Source organism: Polypterus senegalus, chromosome 14 (genome assembly GCF_016835505.1).
Source record: "Polypterus senegalus isolate Bchr_013 chromosome 14, ASM1683550v1, whole genome shotgun sequence".
Lineage (NCBI taxonomy): Eukaryota > Metazoa > Chordata > Cladistia > Polypteriformes > Polypteridae > Polypterus > Polypterus senegalus.
In genome coordinates this window covers 7,915,119-7,927,752 of record NC_053167.1, presented here as the reverse complement: position 1 = coordinate 7,927,752, position 12,634 = coordinate 7,915,119, and the positions used below count along the sequence as shown (strand labels likewise).

Sequence of the window (12,634 nt, the reverse complement as noted above, 5' to 3'; positions counted from 1 at the left end):
CAAAACTCTGCTGCAAAAGTCCTTAAATGAACCAGCAACAGTGAGCACATCACAACCATCCTGCTTCGCCTTCACTGGCTCCCTGTGTCTTACAGGATTGAATATAAAATTCTATTAATAACCTACAAAGCTTTAAATGGCCTTGCACCAACCACATTAATGACCTTCTCCATCACTATGCTTCTGTTTGCCCACTAACGTCCTCTAATTCTGGAAGTCTTGTTGTGGATCACACTAACCTTCACTTTATGGGTGACAATTCCTTCAGATGTATAGTACGCAGACTTTGGAATGACTTCCCTAAAATAATTAGATCAGCTGGCTCAATTCACTCTTTTATAAAACAACTTAAAACTCATCTGTTCTGGAAGACTTTTAACTTAACCTAACATTCTGCCTCCTCTTTCAGTCTTCCTCTCTGTCCAGATGCTCAGGATAATTTGTGTGTGTGTTATATCACAAATGATACGGCTTTTCTTCTAGTATTCAATTTAGTATCATATTCTGGTTTATTCTTTCTTTCTTTTATTCTGTTTAATGCTTTTGTATATTCTGTGTTTATTTGTTTATTGTGCTATTTGTAACATTTTGTTTTAAGCACGTTGAGAATGGGAAAGGTGCTATATAAATAAAATGTATTATTATTATTATTATTATTATTATTATTATTATTATTATTATTATTATTATTTAACATTGATAAGCCTGTCAACCTGTCCTAAAAACGTACCCTAAACAAATATTCAGTGAGCATGTTAGGTCATTCAGCTCAGTCTGGTACTGGCCTTGGCTGGAGAATTCATTTAAGTGGGAAGCTTGCTTTTGTGTAGTAAGAAAATTCAGAATGCTGCTCATACTGACATGCGTGTCCATGAAGCACAGAGGAATCTGATTTTTACAGTGTGAGCACCAGGGGCCTCTCCAGCTCCCGAAACACCTAACACAAATAGTCACAAACACATCATAAGAAACTCTTTAAAACAAGTGTTTCCCACCACCACTTCCACATTTATATGCAATAAGCACTGTATAATAATATTCAATAAAGTAACTCTTTGTCTACTCTCTGTGTCTCTCACTGGAGGAGTGCCTCCTCCATTCCTTCACACAAGTGTTGTCCACCTTCCTCCTGTCTCTTGTTCTTCCTTGTGAGGCAGGCTGATCCTTTTATTTCCCACCCAGGGGTATTTCCGTTCTTCCGCATACATTGTCCAAAAGCAATTCCAGGTGAGACGGAAACCCCATGAAATAGGACTCTCTAGTCCCTGCAGCAACCCCTGGCAGAACCCAACAGGGTTGAGTTGAAGAACTCCATGTACCAGGCCTCCCTGTGGCAATCCGAGGCACCGAGGCAACACAAGGGAGGGCTTCCATCTAGCTCTTCGGGGGAGATAATGCCCTATACACACTCTCTCTCCCGGTCCTTCCGTTCACAGGACGTCCCAGCCAGGTAAGGATCCCACAACAGGGATCTGAATTTTTCACTACACCAGAATTCTGGTGTTCTGAACAATTTGGACATGTTTACAAAACGTGGTTTTACAAACTGGACAATGGCACTTAAATGTGACACAGCGTTACAGAAACTTGTTAACAGTCAGTGCCTTCTACAGAGTACTGCAGTCTGGACAGAAAACAGGTGAGACTATTTCCTGTTTACTTAGACAAAATTAATAGAAAGAAATAGACAATTTCATTTCAGGGACACCATGATAGAAGTCAGAAAAATGTTTTGTAACCAGAGATATTACATTTTTAATAGACAAATTTACAAGGTTTCATTTGTGAAATTATTCTGAGAATTATTGTGTTGAAGATTCAAGAAGTTGATTCTAAAAATTGTTCAGATTTCCTATATCCCAATTCTCATTTTCTTTAACTGATTTTCTTTTTGTTACCAGACATTCATTTATTATTTATTAGTATTCATCTCTGGTATTCTATTACATATCCTTGATAGCCCTGCATCACCTGCTAGGCTTTGACTGTTTTACTTACGTGCACAAAGTCTACATTACTTTAGAAAAAATAAGCCCAACTGAAAATTTGAAATGCCCACCCTGGCAGTATATTCTAGATCTGCTCCTGTGCATTTCCAATGGGCTCTGAAATATTTCAACAAACCAGTCTGTAATGTTTTTGACAGCACCACTATAATCTACAGGTGATTTGTTTCCCCTGGACACTGAATACATTTTTAATTTGCTGTGCTATTTTGTAGGGTGCATACGTATGGAAGATTATTCATGGCGAGACCGTCTTAACAGCATTATAGTAGTGCACTGGGGCCCCTGTTTTGAGAGCAAAACAGAAACATACATAGGCATCAGATACACCCAATGCTCCTGGGGCCCCCAGCCAGTGGCCATTGTGCCCATACGTTAAGACAGCCAAAATTAAATATAATCCAATATGTTAACTGTGGTGAAATGCAATACATATGCAAGTGGGACATTTAATTTTGGCACAGTATTATTGTCTCATAGTTAAAAACATGTTATTTGTAAAAGTGTATTGTGTTTTAAAGCATGTTCATGGACACATATTATAATTAAAAGAAAAGCAGACGCATTGCATTCCACTTAGCAGCAGCTCTGTGTGTACTGCATTTTGATTCAAAACCACTCCTTAAATGTGCGGAAACTAAAAGACCAATCAGCATCAAGAGGTGGGGCATGGGGCGTCATGAGGTAAGAGGCTTTCCACTTTTAAACATTTGTGTATTTTGGCTGCAAGCATAAGTTTAGTCAATTCAGACTGAGTAGTGGTTAACTAAAATGGGACATTTAATTTTGGTCTACAGTATTATTGTCTCATAGTTAAAAACATGTTATTTGTAAAAGTGTATTGTGTTTTAAAGCATGTTCATGGACACATATTATAATTAAAAGAAAAGCAGACGTATTGCATTCGTTCACATAAAAATTGTTTCGCAAATGTATTAATCAGCACAAGCAGCAGGAAGCCTGCTATCTCATTCCCACTGACGCAGCTTTAGTTGTATATAAAGTTTTCCCAGCTCAAGTCTGTTTATCTGGGAGTGAGGTGCCTTGAATTGTATAGTGTAAATAATATATTGTTATTTCGTACACATACATTTCATGTGTGTTCTGTGTCTACAACGATCTGTGTAAGTGTAGGATGACAGGAAATGCGAGGCAAGAAATGCTGAACACATAACTAGAACAGAAACCTTTATCATTTTCTACTAATAATTGGCCAAATGCTGACGTGAAGTGCATAATGTGTGAAGACTGAAGTCCAAATATCAAATAAACACTTTCACAAAAGACAGATATAACAAAACAAGCACACTTATTTCTAGAATTTAACCAAAGTAAAAGAAATTGGGATAGGGTACGACACACACACACCCATACACACACACATATACATCTGCTTGTCTGGTGCAGAGGTAAGATCTGCTGTCTCCAAGTCGAGAGGTTGTGGGTTCGATCCCGGTCCTTCATGCATTAACTGTTTTGAGTAGTGAGCGGCAATTATTGTTACTATTATAGAATAAAAACATACATTTGATTTATTTGTCTGTAACAGCCAGTTTAAATTTATGGTATTTGTAAAAGTTTTTTCTTTTACTTTGGTTTAATTCTAGAAAAAAAGTGTACTTTTTTGTTATATCTGTGTCTTTAGTGAAAGTGTTTAATTGATATTTGGGCTTCAGTCTTCACACATTATACACTTCACGTGAGCATTTTGCCAATTATTAGTAGTTATGTTATTATTATTGTTATTATTATTATTATTATTGTCTTATTTTTATTATTATATATATGTTATTATTAGTAGTTCTAGTTATGTGCGCAGCCTTTCATGCCTCGCATTTCCTGTCATCCAGCATTTGCACAGATCGTTGTAGACACGGAACACACATGAAATGTATGTATTCTAAATAACAATATATTATCAACCCTATACAACTGCAGGCACCTCACACCCAGATAAACAGACATGAGCTGGGAGAACTTTGTGTACAACTAAAGCTGTGTTGGTGGAAATGGAATAGCAGGCTGCCTGCTGCTTGTGCTGATTGACTCCTTTTGCAAAACAAAAGACGCTGATGAGGAGGTGTGAAGGAATTTAAGGTGGCCCAGGATTATACGTTTCTTCATAGGCTTCAGGGATTCTAGTGTTAAAGCTTTGGAGCTGTTGGGTTCCAATCTCACTACAAGTCACCTGACCTGCCTTTGCTCCAACTGGAAAGCCAAAAGTACCGTAATCAATTGGATCATAAATGTTATAATTCGCCTCAGGTAAAGGTGTCAGCAAATAAGTAAACGTGAAATAAGCAGTGCAGTTGACTAAGTACTGGATGTAGTGAAACACTTGTTCACATCACCAAGCTTGATTGTTTGTATCTTTTTATTCATAAACTCTGTGATAAACAGATATCAAATAGTTTGTCCTTTCTTTCAAAACGCAAGAGAATGAAACTGTCATTTACTGTACATCACCAACTTTCACCCATTAGTTGAGAAAGAATACACTCGTGATTGGATCACCTCTTTCCCCAACTGTTGGCGCCCCTTGCCCCGCCTTTTGATGCTGATTGGTTATTTGATTACATTTAATTGTGGAATGGCTAAAAGTGTTGTTTCAAATCAAAATGCAATACACACGGAGATGCTGCTAAGCGGGATGTAGTATGTCTGCTTTGCTTTTAGTGATGCCGCACGATCTTTGCACATGAATTAAAATGCATTATGCTTTCATATTGCATTTTAAACTGATCAATAAAATTGTGTGCCATAGTGAAAAGCAATCAATCATTTAGTTGATATATTTTTAATTAAGACACGATAGAACCGTGTCAAAATTAAATGTCCCATTTGCATATGTATTGCATTTCAATGTAGTTAACATGTTGGATTGCATTTAATTTTACCACGAATAATCTTCCATACATAGAGTAAGTGGTTAAAACAAGCCATCTGACTCGCTGAGGGGCTCACCTAGGCATGAGTTTCATGAGATCAGGATGTACCTGATGTTTGAATGTAGTGCCCCAGTTTACCTCCCAGGTGCCCTGTGCAGTAACACACATAGTGGACACTACTAGGAATGCTTCTTGACCCAATGCATAATAGAGTTATATTATTTGGATAAATATTTATGAAGATGTCTTATATTGTTATTCGAGTATATTTTGTCCTGTATTGGCAGTGTCACATTGATGGTGAATTACCTTAAATATTTTCTCTTCTATTGCCTCAAGTCTCTTAGCACAAAAGAGTTGGCGCAGTCATCACATCCTCATGCAGGTCCCAGCATCCCCTTTGGCTTTTGCGTTTCCAGCTGGGAATGTTACTTTTAAAAGCAATGAGATGATATCTCCATCGCTTCACCGGCGCCTCTGCTGTCCGGCACCTGCCAGGAAGGTCATTATTACCCACAGAGCCAGGCTGACTTTCCCTTAATGGAAGTCACAGACTGAATGCTGTTCTGTAATTTAGATAAAAAGCATTTAGCAGATAGCAACAGAGATTAAAATCGCAGACTTGGGAAAATCTAACCACCTCCTCCGAATGTGTTTCTCTATCATCACTTGCTGAACCTTACCGAGAATGTTGCAACCTAAGATTCTGTAAGATAAAGGAGCTGCAAAGAAAAGCCATGTGGAAAGTCATGAATAAAGTTCAAGGCCATGTGACCAATTCTTGTTTCTGTGCTTCTTGTCATTTCAGGAAACAAAAATTAACTGTGTCCGACTGGCTACGAAAGGTATGACATTTTCATTGACATTTATGCATGCGTTGCTGTAATAATGTAAAGGGCAAATGACGATAAACGACTGGATTCACAGATTAAAGTGGCTGGGTCCCTTTTCTGAAGCTGATGAGGTCAGTTTTAGCAGAATGGACTTTGGCGGCACTAAAGGTCCTATCTCTGGCTTTCTTTTTCCTCTCCTGCTCATTTTCTCTCTCTGGAGCCGAGATTAGAGATGCATTTACGGGTTGCACAGTGTAAACTTGACTGAAAACATGTTGTGTGCAGCCTCACCTTCCGCATGCGACACCTCAGTGGGGATTAAGCCTTCCTAGTGGAAGTGCTGCTGTGTGGGGCGTGGGGGGTATACCAGTGACCTCCGGCTCATCCTGCATGATCCTTAGCTAAAAATGTCTTTTGGGATTGCATTGCCTTTCTTGTAGTAATGCTACATGGAAAAAGCAGCAATCAGTAGAAGGGCATGAAGGTAGGAAGAGATGTGCTTCCTCTCGTTTAAGTACATAGAGTGGCAGTGCAGCCACATTTTCTCTTTGTTGCATCAGTGAAGCTCTTGTAAACCCCTCAGTGGCAAGTTAGCTTCTGAATTTGTAAATCCAAAGTGGTGTCGAGCATAGCTGTAGAGTGGGCACCTACTGTCATTCCACTTTTTTTTTAGTATAATAACCGCAGTGCACATTTCAGTTATCGATGGGTTCCTATACATTGCTGTCTTGAGCGACAAGCAGATTTGTCCCCACAAAGCCCTGGCTGTATGTTGTGTGTCCTTTTTGCTCCTTTGCCTGGTCATTCCTAGACAATGGTCCTTTAGCCTTTTGGGTTTTAGTTCCTGATTAGTGTTGGTGTTGTTCACCTGAAGTTTCGACTTCGAATCTGATCATATTCTAGAGATAATCTCCTAAACTCAATGCCTGTCCACTACCAGTATCCAGTCTCCGAGTAGATTCATAGTAATGGTAGCTAACAGGCACTAGCCACATTTTTCGGTCATCAATACCTGCTTGTTTCGAGTCCGGGGGCCGTTGTATATTAACTGCTGTAGCTTGTTAGTACTCTGCTGGTTGCACCAGTATGCCTATTCTTGTACCTGCTTAGTCGGGAGACCCACCTGGTGAGCACACTACAGCTGAGCCCCTGACACCATTTGTTTCCAAATTACTTTTAAAATAACTTGACTTGAAATCACTAAGGAGCAGGAGGGACAACTGGGGAGCATAAAGTTATGCAAGTGAAGCAGGTTGATCTCACCTGCCAGTGGTGACTCTGCTAATGGGATGGGGGTGACTAAGTGCTGTTGCTGATTTGAGGCGAGTGTCTCCGAACTGTAGCAGCTTAATATCTGACCAACCAGTGAGGGGGGGTCTGGAAGTCGCCTGATGTCCCTGGTGCCCCCTGTTGCCTGCTGAGCCGCCGCTGTGCCTCCCTACGTGATGTGTGATCATGTGAGCGTCGGGAGGTGCTCTCCACTATGAAGGCTTGCTTTGTTTTTTAGACTTTTTCTTTTTTTTCTTTCTCTCATGCATGCTGACCTGGAACTATTTTCCTTGTTCTTAGTGGTAATAGGTAGGGGACAAAACACCACGCCGTACATTCTTGTCATCCCCAGTGAAGGTGATTATCAAATCCATAGCCAGAGGTCTTATTTTCTTTTCTCTTTTGTTCTCCTTCTTTCAGCATCTTAATGCATCGAAGTGCATGTCTGATTTCCACTCTAGCCTAGAATACCCTGGTGCTCATAACTCGTCTTCTCTTTCTCTTGCCATTTGTTTTTCTTGCTGTTCTTTCTCATTATCACACAATTTCCCCAGTAGAAAACACTGGTCAGCCTACCTCTCCGTAAATGTGTGTCGGGGGGTGGGGGGTTATCCAAATTTAAGGAGAATGCTTCTTTCTTCACAGTCGCACAGTCACAGGATTGACTTTTCTGTACTGGGATGCAGTAGCACTCAGGTTGCTTTAACGATGAATATGTTTCTGAACCAAAAACCGTCAGAAATATATAGAACTACACATTGTAAGAATGCTGCACTAAAAAATTCATCCACAAAAAGCCCAGGATGCTGTTACAACACTTGTCATGGCATGAGTATGCTGCAATGGACATCTCATTGTCCTGCCACCACCACTGCAGAGTGTGGGCCACTACAATTGGACTCTCAAGTCTCCTGTTGTGTCCTATCTCTGACTACATTAAGGTTTTAGCCAGTGGGCTGTGTGTTGATGTTTTATTAACTGTGATGTTGTGAATAACAAAACTCTAAAGAGCATATTATGCATCCCTCCCTTTTGGGGTGTAGACAACCATGCTCTAATTTCTCCTACTGAGGGTGTGGAATGTTGATCCTTGACTCCTTTTGTTGGAGTATATATTAGTGTCCTAAAGCTCTGCCCTGTGGGATCTGCTATCGGTAGGATTTCCTTTGGTCTGCCTGGGTCAACATCTTACTGTTATAAGAAGTATCCATGCACCATTGTTGCTGCACTCCACCAGGCTGTGGACTGTGAGGATGTTACTCTATCTGCATTTTTGGGTCAGTTCACTGTACTTCCTCTACTGTGACTGCCCAGCCCCACTCTACATTGCTTTTTTGTGAATCTCAACAGCCCTATGGGCAAATTCATTGTTTTTGAGAGTCTTCTTATTACGATGGGTATATATTTTGTACTTTTAGAGGAAACAGATTAAACACAGCAGTAGAACATCAATTAAAAGCATGTTATGTTCCGAGCTGCAGCACTAGCTGAATATCTGAATTTCACAGGCAAAAGCACCTAATAGGCATAACTCAGGCAAGACCCGCCAGTCACTCCTCATCCAGCGGTGTACGGCGGCCATCCTAAGGTGTGAGAGTCACATTAATAAGCCTTTGGGGAGATGGGTGAAAATAACTCATAAATTAAAGATTCTCGAAGTGGAATGAGTATGACATCTCCCATTACTGCAAGACGCTTGTCTTTACGGCCCAGCTGCCTGCTCTCTTTAGTGCCAGTGAGAGAGATTGCTTATCGACAAAGCTACAAAGCCCGTTACGCCCCAGGGGAAGGCTGATCTTTTCAGGTTTAGAGAGGATGGCAATCAAGCTGCTGCAAAAATGGAAATTTTTACTTCAGCACGCCTTTGTTCCTCCTGTATGTGGGGAGGTGGAAGGGGAAGAAAAACACAGGGGCAAACAAAATGAGGAGTACAGCCTGCGGTTGGTAAGAGATGTTACCAGACCCCTGCACATATCGATGTTTTATCCAAGGGAACTGCTTAAGCCCCTCAAACATATGATCATTAATCAAATTCTCAGATAACGGTTCAGACATGCAGCTGTCTGCACACACAAGATCGCAAGACACAAAACTGAACACATGTTCAAGCAGCTTAGTAGGCTATGGGTGAGATGAATGGACAAAGTGGACTGATCAGTCTTTCTGACAGGTGAGAAAGACAGCTGAGCAGAGAAGTAATTAATATGGTGCAGAATGATGGGAGAAATAACATGGCAGAAACATTTAGGACAGCAGGAAAGCACAGACAGTCACGCAGAAAGGTGGGCCAGAGGAAACTGTGTTTAAGGATAGACAGGCAGCCCTCCTACTGTCCTCAAAGTAACTGCTGATGGTAGATAGAGAGTCCCTTCAGTTGTCACACTAATTATACTACAGGCTTATGGACCCTACCTGAAAAACATTTCTTCTGACAGATAGAGTGGGAAATGTACCCAGAAGACATGAAGGACTGTGATTTTGTTGGACAGGCAAATGGTTTGCCTGACTCTACAGACAGAGGTGGAGACTGTGCTGTCTTCTAACTCTTTTAGGAGTTATCTATTTTCTTGGATAAAAACTTTAGTCAAATGTACAATAGAAATAATAATCATAATATTAATTGGAAGATAAATGTTTGCATCCACCATTTAGACAGAAGAAAGCAGAGAAGTGCCAGATACTCTTGATGATTGTGCAACCAGACATCGCCAAGTACTACTTACACAGACAGATAGACAAGGAGACCATTAGCTGTTGAATAAACAGAATAACAGAGACAAGTGCTGTTAAGACAGACAGACTCGAATGGATAGACACACAAGTAAATCATCTGCTGGTAAGACAGGCACATCTGCTGCTTAGTCAGAAACAGGAAGCTGAGCCAGCTTTTTAAAGAGAAAATATTTCAGAAAGATGTACCTGTTGAATGAATAGACAAATGGATGCCTCATTAGGTTAGACACAGAAATTGAAATGCACCTGATGAGTTGTAGGAAAACATAAAAAATGCCCCTTTCAGATGGGTGGGTGAACAGACCAATGTAGAGAACCACTGATTAGACAGACAGACAGATGTAGCAACTGGTTAGATAAACAAAGAGGCTGCTGCTGCAGTTTAGATTTAGACAGGCAGACTAGGGGACACAACAGCTGTCTAAACAGACTGAGAGATGTTGTTGTGTTTATTTAGACAAACTGGCCAATTGGTTAGACTTACAAATAGAGAAATAGATGTACCTAGTGGTCAGACAGGTGGACACAGAGACTCAACTCTTATTTAGATAGAAATAGATTAGGTATCCTGGTATTTTGACTCATACAAAACTGCTGTCTGAACAAAATGAGAGATGTTGTGTTGATTTAGACAAAATGGACAACTGGTTAGATTTACAAATAACGAAAGAGATGTACCTGGTGGTCAGGCAGGTGGACACAGAGACTCGCCTCTTATTTAGATAGAAATAGATTAAGTATCCTGTTGTTTTGACTCTTACAAAACTACTGTCTAAACAAAATGAGAGATTTGTGTTGATTAAGAGAAAATGGACAACTCGTTAGACTTACAAATAATGAAGATGTACCTGGTGGTCAGGCAAGTGGACACAGGGACTCACCTCTTATTTAGGTAGAAATAGATTAGGTATCCTGGTGTTTTGACTCGTACAAAACTGCTGTCTGAACAAAATGAGAGATGTTGTGTTGATTTAGACAAAATGGACAACTGGTTAGATTTACAAATAACAAAAGAGATGTACCTGGTGGTCAGCCAGGTGGACACAGAGACTCACCTCTTATTTAGATAGAAATAGATTAAGTATCCTGGTACTTTAATTCATACAAAACTACTGTCTAAACAAAATGAGAGATGTTGTGTTGATTTAGACAAACTGGACAACTGGTTAGATTTACAAATAACGAAAGAGAACGAAAAGCTGGTGGTTAGCAAGGTGGACACAGAGACTCACCTCTTGTTTAGACAGAAACAGATGCACAATCCTAGTGTTTACATTCATATACAACTGCTGTTCAATCAGAAGGAGAGAGGCATGGACTGTCTAGACTAACGCATGTGCACACCTTCCCTTTGGATAAATGGACAGTTGTAGATAAGAGCTGGTTTGGGATGCCATTTTAAACTTTGGGGGAATCCTTGTGTAAATTCAAAGCACCCTCAAAATCTTGTGCATTAAGAAGATGTTTCATATTATTTTATTTTACTGATAATTTTTTTAAAGCAAGAACAGTCCACTTTTGGGAGAACTGCTGAAAGCAAAGGCTTACACATGATGCGGTTGGAGTTGTACTGGGTCGCTGCCACTTTTCCAGGGCTGAGTTGGAAACTATTCCTCATTGTGCCTGTTTCTGCATGGCCATATCCCATCTATTCTTTCGAGTCTGTTAAATTAACACTAATCTGGAGCCATCTGACTGCAGTTTCTTTGTTTCTTCCTAATCCCATTTCACTTATTTAGAGCTGCCATTCTAATCTCATGCCGGTCTTCAGGCTCACGCCAAACAATCACAATCTCAAAGGCCAGCCTCAGCCATGCTGTTTGGCTGGCAACCTTGGCAGAGCACCCTGGAGCAAACTGGAAGCAGTTAACAAGCCAGCGAGAGGGAGTTTTTAATAAAGTTTGATGTGTGGCTTTCTGACAGAATGATATGCTGGATAAGGCCCTTAATGTGAGCAATTAATACTGCCTGCCGCTCAATCACTTCATTCCATATAGTGCACTGGATTAAGTTTTAATATCCTAGGCTTTCACAATAATTCCTTTTTGATACTTCATTTCTGCAAACTAAAAATAAGAGGATTTTTGATCTCTTTAGGCAAACAATCACCGTTAATAAATGGGAGTTGCATCTCATGGTAAGGCAGAACCATGTAATGAGCATTTAATCACAGAGATTAAAATCTTTATGAGACTGATAACATCAAAGCCAACAAATAATGCCCAAAATTTCCTGGTTTTTCATTAAATCATTGAATCCACCAGCATGGTGGACAAATGGGAGTTATCTGCTTCTGATGTGTGGATACGTATTGTTATTATTATAGGTAATGTTCTTTATTTAGTACATGCTTTTACCACACATAATTTAGAAACATTAGGATACAATTTGCAAAAAAAAAAAAAATCAATGAGAACAGGAAAGTGTAGGGGCACTTTATTCTTGGCATCTAATTTCAAGAATTAAACTATATTTGCATCACCATACAAATCCCAACTTATTTTTCTTCAAGATATATTAATCCTAGTGATTTACTCAATATTGAAGTGTTCAGAACATTACTGAAAAGCCATCAGTGAGCACCTTCAGAAAATGATAAACAAATCTTATAGCACCATATCCTCAGAATAATGTGTACAATACCCAAAGGCTGCGTATCTCTCAGAATATTATATAAAATCCCTTTGCAACATTTTTACAATATTCTGATGGCGATGCAGCCTTTGGCTTTGCCTAAATTATACAAAAGATATGCAGCTATGATATTCAACTGTAGGAGTTCTGTATAATTTTCAATCCTGCAATATTTTAAAGCACAATGGGGTTGGCATGTAGCCTCTTTTAGAGTATTAAATACATTTCCATATTGCTGCATCTACAGTAGTTGTAATGTGTTGTATAAATA

The 12,634-nt window shown here is 39.7% G+C and overlaps 1 protein-coding gene across 11 annotated transcripts in view; it reads left to right on the top strand.

Annotated features, from left to right (window-relative positions):
* ptprt (protein tyrosine phosphatase receptor type T) overlaps window positions 1-12,634 on the top strand; it is a 612,567-nt gene that overhangs the window by 384,753 nt on the left and 215,180 nt on the right. For 7 of the 11 annotated variants that reach the window (XM_039734414.1, XM_039734416.1, XM_039734409.1 and 4 more), the window contains exons 13-14: window positions 5,703-5,739; window positions 7,297-7,353. In XM_039734414.1, coding sequence (XP_039590348.1) covers window positions 5,703-5,739; window positions 7,297-7,353 — 94 coding nt within the window. The remainder of the gene's footprint in view (window positions 1-5,702; window positions 5,740-7,296; window positions 7,354-12,634) is intronic. The other 4 variants (XM_039734417.1, XM_039734415.1, XM_039734413.1 and 1 more) reach the window with 1 other exon arrangement.